The sequence below is a fragment of the Ursus americanus genome, chromosome 19, assembly GCF_024610735.1.
Source record: "Ursus americanus isolate L20-20 chromosome 19, mUrsAme1.1.p, whole genome shotgun sequence".
Taxonomy (NCBI): domain Eukaryota; kingdom Metazoa; phylum Chordata; class Mammalia; order Carnivora; family Ursidae; genus Ursus; species Ursus americanus.
In genome coordinates this window covers 675,387-690,273 of record NC_142145.1, presented here as the reverse complement: position 1 = coordinate 690,273, position 14,887 = coordinate 675,387, and the positions used below count along the sequence as shown (strand labels likewise).

At 59.6% G+C, this 14,887-nt stretch overlaps 1 protein-coding gene across 5 annotated transcripts in view; it reads left to right on the top strand.

The window, feature by feature from the left end:
- Positions 1 to 14,887, top strand: part of NFATC1 (nuclear factor of activated T cells 1) — a 103,212-nt gene that overhangs the window by 43,805 nt on the left and 44,520 nt on the right. For all 5 annotated transcript variants that reach the window (XM_045790304.2, XM_045790306.2, XM_045790305.2 and 2 more), the window contains exons 4-7: positions 1,034 to 1,236; positions 1,852 to 2,024; positions 3,652 to 3,792; positions 11,479 to 11,534. In XM_045790304.2, the coding sequence (XP_045646260.2) occupies positions 1,034 to 1,236; positions 1,852 to 2,024; positions 3,652 to 3,792; positions 11,479 to 11,534 (573 nt within the window). The remainder of the gene's footprint in view (positions 1 to 1,033; positions 1,237 to 1,851; positions 2,025 to 3,651; positions 3,793 to 11,478; positions 11,535 to 14,887) is intronic.

Below are 14,887 nucleotides of genomic sequence, written 5' to 3'. Positions count from 1 at the left end.
AGTAGAAGAAGCAAAACAGCGTGGGGTTGCCAGGCCCTTTCTAGGCTCCAGGCTCTGGGGGTGCGAGCTGGCGGGCACGGGGCTGCATTTGGCCGTCACCTGCCCCTGGAGGGGACAGGCCCTGAGCCGGGAGAAAGGGACCCACCGTGTTTATGGCTGTTTGTCTGCAAGTGTCCTCCTTGCTGTTAGGACGGGTTGTGAGTGAGAAAGGGGACCCTGCCCTGCCCGGCGCATGTCTGTGTTTATTACGGAAAGACTTTCTGCAAACAGCTTGGCATCCTAGTTTTCTGGATGGCGCCAGCCACCCGTGGTCCTTACAGCAGACATCTGCCAGGCAAAGTGTAGACGGCGTTGTCACAAGCTGCCAGGGAGGCACACGGAGGGAGGAGGTGGGCTGGAGGGGGAGGCTTTGTGGGGAGGTGGGGGCCCCTCCCAGCAGCTGCCGCCGCAGGAGGAGCTGAGCACAGCCATGCATCGCCGCCAACTGCACGCTGGGTGCTGCTCACGGTGGTGGCATGGCACGTGTGCAAGATGTGCGTGTGTGGCACACGTGGGTGCGTGGGGGACACGGTGCGTGGGGGCACGTGGGTGCGTGTGTGGCACACATGGGTACGTGGGGGGCACACGGTGCATGTGGGGGCACATGGGTGTGTGTGTGGCACATGTGGTTGTGGGGTGGGCACACGGTGCGTGGGGGCTACACTGCGTGTGTGGCACACGTGGGTGCGTGAGGGGCACACATGGTTGTGGGGGGCACATGGTGTGGGGGGGTACACAGTGCATGTGGGGGCACACGGTGTGGGGGGGCACATGTGGGTGTGTGTTTTGAACGGAGGAGACAGGAGTGCTCACAGCGGCACATGACCAAGAGTCTGTCACAGAGACACAGACGAGGGCAGGGCTGCCAGGGGACTTAGCACTTAGCACCTGCTACACGATTTCCTTGTGAATTAGCCTCTGCTTATAAATATTCCGTTGGCTCTGAGCCATCCGTGTGTAGGGTGCTTAATGGGGGATCTTGTTCTCTTGCCAGCTACACGGCTACTTGGAGAACGAGCCACTCACACTACAGCTGTTCATCGGGACGGCCGACGACCGCCTGCTGAGACCCCACGCCTTCTACCAGGTCCACCGGATCACGGGCAAGACCGTCTCCACCACCAGTCATGAAGCCATCCTCTCCAACACCAAAGTCCTGGAAATCCCACTGCTGCCAGAGAACAACATGCGAGCCATGTAAGCTGTGCGTGTGGCCAGGGCACTTGGGGAGGGCGCTGGGTGGTGCGGCTTGCCTGCCCACCTCTCCCCCACATCTCTGCCCTAAGCTCAACACCCACGTAAACCACAGATCCATAGGGTGATGGGTTGGTTGTAGGGCCTCCGGCCCTGTGCATATGGCACTTGAATAGTTCACTCCCCGTGGCCAGTCCGCCCTCGTGCTGCATTTACCCCCTGACAACGACTCCCGTTTATTTCTGAGTTCGGTGGTGACTACATACAGACACTGGAAATGGAAGGAGCGTGGTCTTTGGAGACAGAGTTCTCCCTGGGAGGTTCTGTTGTCACTGATGCGAGTGGCTCTCATGTGCCTGCGGATTGCTCTTGTGGCTCCGTGGAAGCTGTCTCTGAGCTGACGATTGATCTTCTCGTGTGCAAAGAGGCCCGTATTCGCGGCCTCCTCCCCGCCTCTGACAACTTTTGGGTGCCCTGCACTCCACTCCCAGGGTATGAAGTACGGGACTGTTCCCTCGCGTGCTGTTGTATGGGGACCTCTGGGCCAGGGGCAGAGCAGGGCGCCCTGTGTTGTGTGTCAGGGACTGAAAGACAGGTGTGGACTCTTGTTCCGGGCAGTGTGGACTGTGCTGGGATTTTGAAGCTCAGAAACTCGGACATCGAGCTGCGGAAAGGGGAGACGGACATAGGGAGGAAGAACACCAGGGTGAGGCTGGTCTTCCGTGTCCACATCCCGCAGCCCAACGGCCGGACGCTGTCCTTGCAAGTGGCCTCGAACCCCATCGAGTGCTGTGAGTATCAGAGCCGGCCCCGTGTCACACGCTCTGTTTTTTGGCACCTTTTCTGTCCTTGTGGTTCGTGGCAACTCGTGGACTATACTCACGTGTGTGTCACTCTCGTTCCTTGCCTGTCACGGAGACCCCGGAGGAGCTTGCCACGCTGGGTTTGGGTTCACGGGCTCTGCGTGCGGCCAGCCCACCTGCTCCCGGCACCCGTGGGGAAAAGAGGACAGTTTGTCCTGAAACCCCAAGATGCTTGCGCTCGCTACGTGTGAGCTAATCCCTTGCATTTCAGAAGCCTGAGCAGCAGGATTTTGGCATCTGGTCCCTGGGGTTGAGTGATCCTGAGTTGGTCGGCCCATATGTGGCTCTCCCGCCCTCCCTGCCAGCCCCTGGTTTTCCCTTCTCTTGTCGTGGGCGTGATTCAGGTCCGTCCAGCCTTGGGCCTGAGCCCTCTGCTCCCGCAGGGGCTTGGCTGCAGCGAGGACTCAGTGTCCTCTGGCGGTGACCTTGATGATTTTTGTCAGCACATGAGCTCATTGGTGGAAACCCCACAAGCTGCCCTATGCCCAGGCCTCGGGGCGGGACAGCTGGGAGGCCTCTCCGTGTTCTTGTAGGAGGTACGGCCGGCCTGGCCACCCCCTGGCCACTGCCAGAATGTCTCCTGCCCAGCGGCCCCTCTTCCTTCTCTCTCAGGATGTGGCTGTCACAGGACACTCTCCTGCCCCCTGGCTCAGTGGGAGGGTCTGGGTTTGGTTCCTTCACCTCTGACCTGACCGTCTGACCCACCTCAGTGCCCAGGACTCCTTCCCTGCAATGTCTGTCCCGTGGCCCCCTCATGGAGCCCCACAGACACCTGTCCCCACACCTCAGCATGGCCCAGGGGTCTGCCACAGGCCACTCCACGTGTCTGAAGCGTGGCCTCCTCCCTCCAGACCCACTGGGTGGGTGAACACCACCGTGCGTAGCTGGCCACAGAAACTGCCGCTGCCGCTTCTGCCCAGAAACTTTGGGTCGGTGGCCTCAGCACGTCCTGTCCTCCCCAGATGAGCCGACCTCCCTGCGCTCCATGCCTGGCTGCCTGGCCACTGCCGGCCTTGTCCCAGCGTCTCTGTCCGCGGCCCCTGGCTCTGCCGGACCGAGCGCCCGAGACCCCACCCCCGGCTCACGCGGCGCCCCCCCTCCCGGGGTGAGGTCTCACCGTGGCTCCCCGCTGCCGGCACCCGCGCTCCCTTCCGCCAGGACCCGGCGCGCAGACGCGTCTCCTCAGCCGGAGCCGTCCGGTCCACGCGGAGCACCTGCGGCACCGGCCGAGGCCGAGGCGCCCCTGGGCGGCAGCTTCCTCCGCCGAGGCTCACGCGCACACCCGCACGTGTGCGCACGTCGCCACGTCTGGAGTTTCCCGCGCGCACCAACCCGATGTGCGCTTGCCCCGCTCGTGTTTGCGTGATGACGCGAGCCTGCGTGCGGCGGCTGCGTCTGACGCAGGTGGCCTCCGTGTCCGCGCCCCGCCCGCCCCGGCCCCCGAGGAGCCGCCGGACGTCGGGTTCCTGACCGGCTGGCCGCCCCGGCGCCTCTCGGGGCTGCGGCGCGAGGCGGCCGCGGGCGCGTGCTCACTGCCCCTGTTCTGCCCGCACAGCCCAGCGGTCGGCCCAGGAGCTGCCCCTCGTGGAGAAGCAGAGCGCGGCCAGCTGCCCCGTGCTCGGCGGCAAGAAGATGGTGCTGTCCGGCCACAACTTCCTGCAGGACTCCAAAGTCATTTTTGTGGAGAAAGCACCAGGTACTGTCCCGCTTTGGGCGCTGGTGGGGGGTGCTTCCTGGGGGGGGGAGCGGGAGCAGGTCACGTAGCTCTGCCCCTGCCCGCGGCCGGCCCCGCTTGCTGCCCGGGTCGTCTCGGGAAGCGCCGTTCTGTTCTGTGTAGACGAGGGCTTTTCACCTGTCCGAGCCACAGCCTTCTTGGCGGCGGGCCTGGGGACGCATTGTGGCCGTGGTAGGCGGTGGGACCCACACTCGGACCAGAGGCCTCCCACACCCCCTTGGCATCCTTCTGGCCCCCTTCTGGGTGCCGCCCCGGGGTGCAGAGCTGGGTGCTGCTGTTCTCCGTGTGACCGGTGGCCTCCGGGGCTCCCAGCCATTAGGTGTGTGTAGACCTCTCTGCGCGTATAGACATGTTGGCAGGTGCAGCCCTGTGTGTGCTGTGGGGCAGGGTTGCTGCACGTCCAGGGTGAACACTGTGTTTGCTCTGATGTTTGGGTAATAAGCCCCCAGCTCCTGCCCCAGGACACCTGACCCATCTGAGGACAGGCCCCTGGGCACTGGCGCAGATAACAGACAAGGGTGGGCAAGAGCGTGTGTGGGGCTCGCCTCTCTCTGAAGCTCTCTGCAGCTTTGATTTTGGACCCAGGTCCCTGCCGAGTGCCCTGCGGGCACGACGCCCTGTCCCCAGCAGGACGGCTGCCACTGGGCTGCTGCTGGCCTGTGTTTTCTCCTCCCCATTTCCGGAGGGAACCAGTGCAGGACCCGCGCTGACCACTGGAACCCATGGCGAGGTTCAGCCTCCACAACGGGGTCTTGATTTTGTGCCAAGAGCAGGAAGCTTAAGTGCTTTCATCAAAATGGGCTTGAAAGTCCGGCTTGTTCAGCGTGGTCTGCCTGTGTAATCATGCACATAATTGGAAAACGTTGTGAATTATGGAGAAAACCGACTAAGCATAATCATCAGAATTTGCATTACTGGAACATTCTTTGGAGGAGACTAATTTTGAAATGATTTAACCTTTTGAGCTTTAAATGCATGAATAAGTGTTTGGGGGGAAGGGTCACCAGACGTGGGGCTCTGCTTGCCGTGCAGCGAGGCAACGTGCTGGTTCGTGGCCCAGGTCACTGCTTTTCTGGCTGCAGCGTGAAGAAGTCCACATGCTTCTTTCCCTGTCTTCCCTCACTGGTCATCATCTTGGTGCCAGGATGGGACCATGGGGCATCTCCCCGCTTTGTGGGCCCTGTGGGGCTCCCTTTGCAGGGTAGGCTCAGTCCCAGATCTCTGCTCCATGGCCTGGTGGTGCCACGTGGAGGCTGGCCGCGAGCCCGCAGTGTGGGGACCTTAGTCCATGGCTGCATGGCCGGTGCCGTCCTCACCCGGGGGCCCTCCCGCCACCCCTCCTGCAGCCCAGCGCCCCATGCAAGGCCGGTGAGACACAGGCATGGGTGGCAATGTGGTCGCAGGCTGTGCACATCACAAGTGGGTCTAAACCCCATGGTTACACGTCTAGACGCGGTCGCTAGTTCATGTTTGTATTCAAATAAGGTGGTTTCATGTTCATATGTACACACAAGTCATGTTTCCAAAAGAAGGAATCCCTTTCACCTTCGACTCCTGGCAGACGGGGCACTCGTGCCCTTCCTAACGCGTCCCGACGTGCTCTGTAACCGTAACTAGGCTTTTCTTAGTTGATTTTTTGGAGAAACCACTGAAGTCAATGTAGGTTAAAAGCCTAGTTGTCTTGGAAGCCTTTGATGAGATCATTGGTCTGTTGCAAAGTTCAGTGTTTAAATTGCTGTTTGGCACCAAGGCCAGAATGTGACCAGGGAGACCCTCGTCCCAGGAGTCCTGAATGTGAGTCCTGCCGGTCCGGCTGCTCTGGGTGTCTCGGGGTGCCCGCCACCCCATGTCTGGGCCTCCCTGCAGTCGTTTTGGGCTTACACACTAGCAATCTAGAGCTTTGTGAGGGTTTCAAGGAGTAGTTCTTTCTGCCTGGGGGGCCGGCCACAGCTACTGTGCCTCCCGGGGAGATACGCTTCCCCTCCTGGGAGGAGTGGGTCGGAGAAGGAAGGGCGCATGGCGCCTGTGGTGAGAGCAGCATTCAGCATCCTTGTAGGTGACACTAGCCCCTCTGGTGGGCGTTGGAGGGTCCCTGTGGGCCAGCCCAGGCAGGAGGAGGGCCTATGGGGACCTGGCAAGACGTGTGAGGTGTGTGAGAGCAGGCGTGTGTGTGTGTAAGGTAGTGTGTGTGAGTGGCTGTGTGTCAGGGCGTGTGTAAGCAGGTGTGTGAGCAGGTGTATACGGTCTGTGAGTATGAGTGGGGGCTGTGTGTGTGAGGACCTCCTCTGTTGTTGTGGTGGTGCAGCCTCCCTGCCCTCCTGGCCACGTCGTGTGGCAGGGACAGTGTGCCCAGGAGCCCCAGGTGCCCTGTGATCTTTCTGTTCCAGTCTGGCCACAGCTGGGCAGATCCAGCAGGGGTGCGTTCCGCGGCTCTGGTCATCCAGTGGCGCTCTGGCAGCAAGGATGCAGCAGCAGCCTGGCCAGCACCCGCACCTCCTCTCCCACCGTGGTCCAGGGCCATGGCCACGGGGCTGCAGGTCCCACTTCTTGGCATGCTGGTTCTGAAACGTTTCTGGATGTTGAGCAGACATGGGCACCGCCGGTTGGCGGTGCGGCTCACACACGTGCAGGTCATAATGTGTGGGGGAAGAGGTCTCCTTGCAGTTTCCCAGGGTGGTTGTGGGAGGCGGCGGGAGGGCGCATCTGTCCATACGGACAGCCACTGCCCCTTTGCTTGCCCGTGTCAGCATGCCAAGAAGGTGACCTCCAAGGGCAGCGTTCTCAGGCCACTCTGGTGAGCTCGCCACAGGCAGCAGGTGCAGCCCGCCAGGGCCTGGCTGCACAGGTGGCGGAAACAGCTGGCGCCCCCTCGGACAGCGCCCCCTGTGACCGTATGCAGGAGTGACGCTTCTGGAAGCCACGTGCATTTCCAGCGAGCGGAGGGGAGGCAGTAAGTCAGCATGTGGTTTCAAGAAGGCTTTTTCTTACTTTGTGGTCTCAGCCTTGAACGTTTGCCCCATGGTTGTAAACTACGGGATGTTTCGAGTGGTCTCGGGAGGAGCCCCGTGGGAAGGAAAGTGGGAGGTGTGGTGGATGGCGCACAGCAGGCCCTGCGGGGTCTGCCCATGTCCCGGAACCCCTCCTCCTCCCCCGCTCAAGAGCTTCCCTTTACTGATGTCCCAGGATGTGCCTTGGTGCCTACTGGGGAGATGCGACTTCAGCCCAGCCTGGTGGGAATTCCATTCCCTTGCTGGGCTTTCTTTGGTGTCCCAACATGGTCTCCGGGCCCAGCGTTTGAGGGATGGGGGCAGCCAGTGGGGGGTCAGCATGACCTTGGGCCTCCCCCAGTCCTTCCTGGGGCATGGTGACCCGTGCTGGAGGGGGCGCAGAGGATCCAGCGTGGACAAGAGGGCCTCTCTGAGGGCCCCACGGGACTTCCCGAGTCAGACCAGAGTCCTTGCATCCCTGCTGTGAGAGGATCCTTTGGGGTCAACACCGAGGTGACATCCAGCAAGTGGGCCCAGGTCCCTCCCCAGCGGGGGTGGTTTTCTGTTCCAGATCCCGGCCTCTCGCAGCCATCAGTCTTGAGGGGAAGGGGAGGGCAGTGGGTGTGGGTGGGTGTGGAGAGGACGCTGCTGGACAAGGTCACACAGGCTCCGTCCTGTGTCAGGGCTGCCTGTGCCACGCACACGCACACGCACACGCGGGTTGGAGAACTTAGGTTTCATGTCTGCTTTGTTGAGCTTTAACTCACGGGCCACGGAGCTCACCCATTTAAAGTTCCGGCGTCTTTGCTATGTTCAGAGCCAGGCAGCCACCCCACTAATTCCAGACATTCGCAAACGCCATCCGCCCCGGTCTCCCCGTCCTGGAGTCTTCGAAGCCGCTTTCTGTGTGGAGCAGCTGGCTGCGGACACTGCCCTCGAGCAGTGGTAGTGGTCCTGCTGCAGCTGGCTCGGGCACGGAGCGCACGTCTTCAGGTGTGTCCGAGCAGGAGCGGGTGTCGGAACGTCGTCGCTCTCAAGGCTGGTAGCGTTCTGTCGTGTGGATGCACCGCACTGTGCTTATCTGCTTGCCGTGTGGACTGGGGCTTGTGCCCACCTTTTGGCTCTGGTGCAAACAGCTGTGTGCAGGTTTGTGTGTGGACGTGTGTGCCCTTCCCTGGGCGTTGCCCGGGCGCAGAGTCCCGGTTGTTGGAATGCCATATTCGGCCGCGTAGGGGAACAGCCGCACAAGCTCCATGGTAGGAGGCCGATGTCTTTCTTGCTCCGAAGTCTCTTCTGCAGGAAACAGGCCGCTTTGAGTGGCGCTGGGGGTGCCCCAGAGTGTGAGGCTGGGGGAGTTCTGGGCATGAGGGGAGTGAAGACCAGCTGTGTGGAGGCACTCCCCCTGGGTAGGACCAGCCTGGCCGGAACAGCCCAGAGCACTCCCCCCACCGCCGACCCCGCCTGCTTGAGGGTCAGCACCCCGTCTCCTCCGTGGCCCCCAGGGAGTGTGGAGGGGCCCCCTGTTTGCGCCTCCCCCACTGCCTTCCCTGGTGACAGCGCGCTGTGGTTCGGCGTGTAGCATCCTCCCACGGCCGGCAGACAGGTGAGGAGGAGACCGCGCTCGTGTGGCTGCGGGCCCCGGAAATGCGTGTCCTGCCATGCAGACGTGCGATTCGGTCTGATTGGGCCTCTGCCGTTTCTATCCTGCCCGCCGGATGCGTGGCCGGCAAACCCTTCAGCTGTTGCTGTAAGTTGGTAGGAAGCCCGTCACTGGGCGTCCACACCCCTGCTCGCCGGGGGCTTGAGTAACTGTGTCTCGGGAAAGCTGCCGTGTCCCTGCAGAGGCCGGGGGCCTCCACGTGTGGCCCCATTCGGCCCCGAGCCGCTCCGGGAGCTGTGTGACTAAAGCTGGGCTTGGAGGCGGCACCAGCCGCAGGCGGGCTGTGGAAGCCTCCGGGCGGGCGGGTGTGGCGGGGAAGCCTTTCTGATGACTCACACTGCAGGGAATTCCCTAATGGTTCGGAACATGTTTACTTCTGGGCTTGCGCAGTTTCCTACTGAGGACCCAGGGAGAGCTTGATAAGCTGGAGTGCCAGTGCTGGTGCAGGGCTGGCCTTTCCCGTCCCCGCACAGGCTGGGGCTTTGCTTGGCACCCAGGCCGGGCCTGCCTCTGGCCGGAGCTCCACAGAAGCCCACACCCAGGGGCCGGACGCCAGAGGCTGGACGTCAGGGCCTCATACCACCAGCTCCTGGGGAGACCAGCGACGGGGTCCCTCTGGCGCTCGTGCACGTGGGAAGTGGTTTTGTAATTTTCTAGTGTCTACGATGATTAGCCACGTTGAGTGGCCTCAGTGCTGCGATCTTCGGACAGTCTGTATACGTTTCTGTGTCTACATAAGTGGACAGCAGCTCATTTAGGACCCTCAGTACACATGGGCCATGTGCCTGCCTCCGTGGGCTGTGTCTCAACCACAGATACAAAGAGTCAGGGCAAACAGGCCAGAGCCCAGACTTGATTCCCAGTCCGCAGGTGAGAAGGACAGTGCAGGGACCGGCTCCGGCACCATGGGCCTTCCAGAAGCCCAGCGTTTAATGGGAGCATCTGTCTGTGTCTGCTTGTGCTCTATGAACCTGCACGTAGCAGGGTTGGTGTTTGGGAAAGTTGAACACAGCATGCACAGTGGGCCTATGTGGCTTGCCAGCCCTGGGCTGACGCTCTGACAAGGACTGGCGCTCACAGGCCCCGGAGAGTCTGGAGCAGGGGGGCTCTGCTGGTGCACTTGGCCAATGGGCCCCACGAAGCACTCCACCAGCTTTGTGACGTGGATGAGCCCACAAGATGTGTTCACAGGAAGGCCAGGTCTGCTCTGACCCCTTCTGGAGGGTAGATGGTGGGTGCAGGGCCCCTTTGTTGCTAAACGCCCTGGCCCCGGCCCCTTGTGGGCCTCGGTTTCCCTCCTGCCCCCTCATCCTCGCTGTGCCTTCGTGTCCCCCTCCGACGGGAGGCCCAGAGACTCTTGAGAATTCTTCAAGGACACTTGAGCCGTGCTTTCCACCAATAGAGACTGGGCAGCGGCCAGGGCTGCCCTCAGCTGTCCAGGTTGTAACACCTAAAGCTGTATTTCTCTAGAGTTTTTTTTAGAGGCACCAAGAACATGAGAGACTTGCTTACAGGAAGAATAATTTCGATTTCCTTGAGCAAGTGGTGGGTGGGGCCCCTGCCTACCAGCCCAAGGTGGGTCCCCATGCAGGGCACCTGGAACCCCCATCCCCAGCTCCCACGGCTCACGATCGTCCGTCAGCTCGGGGGGATCGGGGGCTTAAGGGTGCTTCTGGGGTCCAGAAAGTGAGCGGCTTTGTGGAAGTCTTGATTGGTGCCTTTGAGAACGGCACAGCGTATTTTTAGTTTCTGATTGTTTTCCTGGAGGAAACATGGATGCTGATCCCTTGGGCCGCTGGTCTGCATTTTATCCCCGAGTGGGTTCATCTGGTGGGTAACTTGTGCTGGAACCTCGGGCGTCCCGAGAAGCTGGTGTGGTCCTGGCAGCCGCCGCTGCTCTGGGCTCTGTGTGACTCACATTTCCTCCCTCTGTCTCCACCCTCCACCCCTGCCCGCCCTCACTGTCAGGAAGAAAAAGGAGATTTTGTCTGATTTATTTATAATTTAGGGTCTGCAAGACACATACGTCTCTACTTTGGAAACAGAGCTGTAGCAAAAACTAAGCATGTCTCGCTGTAATTGTTCGTTTGGGGACAGACTTTGTAGAAGATGGGGCGGAGGGAGACCTCAGCAGGAGACTGACCTCTGTTAATTCAGAGTCACTAACCAGCCAGTCCCCACACAGTTGGCCGGCCCGTAGAGGGGCTTCCAGAGGCCAAGAACTCGGTTTGCAGACATTCCCGCCAGTGGGCTTCTTGAGGCCCCCTCCCTCGCAGGCCTGGGCCTGCAGAACACTGAGTCCTTTCACTACCTATCTGGAGCCTTTTTACTTTTTTTTAAACATGCAAACGGCCACTGGGGTAAGGTTAAAAATACCATGTTTTGCATTTCTGTATCCTGATGTGGCAAGAAGTCGTCACAGAAAGGATTTTCTCATTTAGCCAGCAGTTCCTCTGAGCAGAGGCAGGACCGTGCTCCTGGGCCTTCACTTGTTAGAAAAATTGCTCCCAAAACACACAGAGGCTTTTCAGGCACCCGGTCATTGAGCCCATGCTTCCCAGTGTAGGTATGGTGAGGCTGGAGCCAGCGGGTACAAGAGCCAGGACATGGACCTGGGTCCAGGTCTGAGGACCCTGCATTTCCGTGGGTCCTGACGTTTCTCATGGGCTCGCACTGCCTTGACATAGGTGGCATGTGGAAATCTTCCCACATCTGGCGTGAGGCTGGGGTGGCATGCCTGTGGGTGTAGGCAGGGGGACAGACTTCTGGGACGCTCACTGCATGTGGCTCCCTCCCGCAGAGCTGGGGGCCTTTGGGCTCCGCCAGACTCCCTGCCTCCACATCTGGGCTGTTACAGGCTAACAGCCAGGATGGCCGGAGCTAATCAGAGGGCGGCAGTCTCCGGGATCCCCTGAGACCATGGCGAAGGCACGTGGTTTTGGGTGGTGGGTTCAACCAGGCACCCAGAGTGACCCGCTTCCCTCTGCCCCTTTCTTCTAGACGGTCACCACATCTGGGAAATGGAGGCGAAGCTGGACAGAGACCTGTGCAAGCCGGTAAGTACGGCCGGACATGCAGCTCATGGTGGCACCGGGCAGCTCTGGAGGCTGGGCCGGGGGCTCCTGGCGGCACATGGGGCATCCTGCTCACTCGCAGGAGCGACGAGCAGTACCAGACGAGATGGAAACTCTGGGAAAGCGCTTCCTGAAACAGGTGCTTTCAGGACACAAAACCCGCTCGAGGCAGGTCAGTGGTGTGACCGCGGAGGACAGGCCCCTGCCCCCAGGAGATGCTCTGTAAACCCTGAACGCTGACCGCTCCCGTCACCTACGGGGACCCTGCGCTCACCCCTGGGCCTACCTTCTGGCTGTCGTCGTCACCAGGGGCCCCGCAGGAAGCCGGCTGTTCTCAGTGTGAGTGGACGCCTCACCTGCCTCGGCATGCCGGGCTGCACGAGGTTCCACCAACGTACTTGGCACCCGTCACTTAGTAGACTCTTGTTTTGAACATGAACTAGATGTGAAGTCAGGTCTCATTGTGCCGCTCGGGTTTGCTCATTCTGTCTGCCGATTAGCTGGTGTGCTCGTAGGCGCTGGCAGGCCGCTGAGCCGGGGCCTTGGCCTCGTGGGGGCCGCTGCACGGCTCTCGGGCCCACAGACGCCCGGCGTGCATGCAACCACACACACATTCAGCCTCTCACAGCTTGGCGCTGTTTGCACTTGTAGGTACCTGAGAAGTAGTGACTGTCCCGTGGTCGTTGGTGGAGGATGTTCCACTCCAGCTTTCTGCGGCTGGTGCTAGCCAGCATGCCGTTCTCCATCCCCGGACCGCGCTGTGGGGCCTTCACGTTTAAAGTGGATTTCTTATAGACAGCGAGTAGCTGGGTCTGATGGTCTGTCTGTTCAGTGTTCAAAGTGATATTGATATCGTGGCGTTAACCTTTCCTATCGAGTGTATGTGTGTGTGTGCTGTTTGATCCTAGAAAAGCAGCAGGAGTCTTCAGGCTAACATAAAGTATACATGGTCGGCAGGTGATTAAAGAAATTCAAAGTTCTTCCAAGATCTGTAGCTCACCCCGCTGACCGTGGACGGGCGTGTGTGGCCCCTAGCTCACCCCGCTGACTGTGGACGGATGTGTGTGGCCGTTCTAACAGTGTAGGGAAATGGGAAGTTGGCTTATTCAGAAATAGGGCTCAGGGCGGGACCGTACTATTTTCCTGGGGGCCCTGGGCTATTGCAGGGAGCCTTTGGGTGGTGGGATTTCTGAAGCTGTTAGGTAGTTGTCTCTGCCCCGGGGCTGGTAGGACTCCGAGTCATGAGGGGAGCCCCGGCTTCCGTGGAGGTAGCTGTCTGATGGCTGCTCACTCGCGGCAGGCCCGGGCCGCCCTGCTCCTCACAGGTGGCTGTATCAGGACAAAGCATCTTTACTGGGACTTTAGCTTCCTTTTCCAAAGCTCTAATCCATTTGCCAGAAGACTTTCCAACTGGTGTCAGATGGAAAAGATTCCTCCCTGGCCCCAGGGAGAAACCTGTGCTCTGGAGCTCACTCCCCTCCCGTGATGTCCAGGCCTCCCTCCCACGCTCGGGACCTCACACGCGCACACACGGGCTCCTTCTGGTCCTGACCCGTTTCCCACCTGCCCGAGAAGCCCTGAGGAAGCACCGTGGGCTCCGGGCAGCACAGCTTCCGGACGGGTCGCTCCTGGCTCAGCAGGCCGACCAGGTGCAACCGGCTCATGGGTTTGTCGTAAACAGACACCTGGCAGTAGGAGAGACAGCCACGGGCCTCCTCCAGGAGCCTCCCGTGTGTGCCCGGGCCCGTGAGGGGGCCCACCTGTCTCCCCTGAGCTGGGAGACCAGAAATCCTGCGGCTTTTCAAATCAAGACAATTCCTGCCAAGTGTCCACGTTCAGGTTTAGTGTCCTTGACTTTTTTATTTTATTTTAAATAGTTGTGTATTTTAAAGGAAGCTTAACAGTTGATAATTGGAGGTTTTAAAAGAAACGTAATAGTATGTGTGAATGAAGATGTACTTTAGCTTTACAGTTCATCCTTCTTGATCAAGGTTTACTTTTATATATTATTTCTAACTATAAAGGAATATTGTATTCATTTTGGAAATTTGGAAAATATAACAAAGTATAAAAAAGAAAGGCACCTCGTATAATTTTACCATTGCTAATGTCGAGCCCTGCCAGGCTTTCCCCAGTGCACGTGGGTGTGCGTGCATGTGTGTGGGTCTGGGTGTGGTGCGTGCACGTGTGCGTGTACGTGTGTGCATGTGTGTGGGTCTGGGTGTGGTGCGTGCACGTGTGCGTGTACGTGTGTGCATGTGTGTGGGTCTGGGTGTGGTGCGTGCACATGTGCGTGTACGTGTGTGCATGTGTGTGGGTCTGGGTGTGGTGCGTGCACGTGTGCGTGCACATGTGTGCATGTGTGTGGGTCTGGGTGTGGTGTGTGCATGTGTGCGTGTACGTGTGTGCATGTACTGCGTGTGCATGCGTGTGGGGGGTCGGTGTGGTGTGTGTGCATGAACGTGTGTGCGTGTGGGTCTGAGTGGTACGTGTGCGTGAACATATGTATGTGTGTGCATGCATGTACGTGTGTGCATGCGTGTGGGGGGTCTGGGTGTGGTGCGTGCACTGTGTGTGAACGTGTACACATTTGCACACACACGATGCACTCATTATGTCACATGCACTTTGTAAAACCACACGGGATCGTGTTGTACGCAGTGTAGACAGTGGAGTTTCTTAAAGCAAGTTGTGTGTGTCGAATGCTGTTTGTAATCCCTGCTTTCTTCCTGTGACGACAGATGTCTCGTTACTGTGTTTTTCTTCCTGCATCTTCCTTCACTGCTCCCACGAGGACAGTGTTGTGCACAGTTTATCTATTTGGAGAGCTAAGGCATATCAGCCCATGCCCGCATCAAAACAGGGCCCCCAGTCACCTAGAATTCATAAAAACCAAACCCACAAAGTTGAACCTGGTTCAAGGGCCGCACTGTCCTACCCAGGACACCTGCTTCTGCCCCGTGTGACATATCACAGACGCTTCCTTGCAGACTCTCCTGTTGATGGCTCCTTGCAGCTCACTCTACTTTGAGCCTCCATTTAAGCAGGACCTCTTCCTCTCTGTGTCTTCTCTTCACTTCTTCCGTGGGGTCGGACCCCATGCACTCTGTGCTCCACAGTGGGTCGCTGTCAGGGAGGGCCAGCATCCCCTGCAGATTCCCCTTCCATATGGTCGAGTCCTCAGACGTAGCCTCCCTGCTCTTTATGCTCCCCATGCCTGCGGTGAAGCTGAGACTCAGAGTGACTGGGAGCCAGGCCCCTGGCAATACATCCACCCCCGGGACACACCCTTTGCCCCGTCAGCTCCACGTCTGCAGGGTTGCTTATGCTAAGGG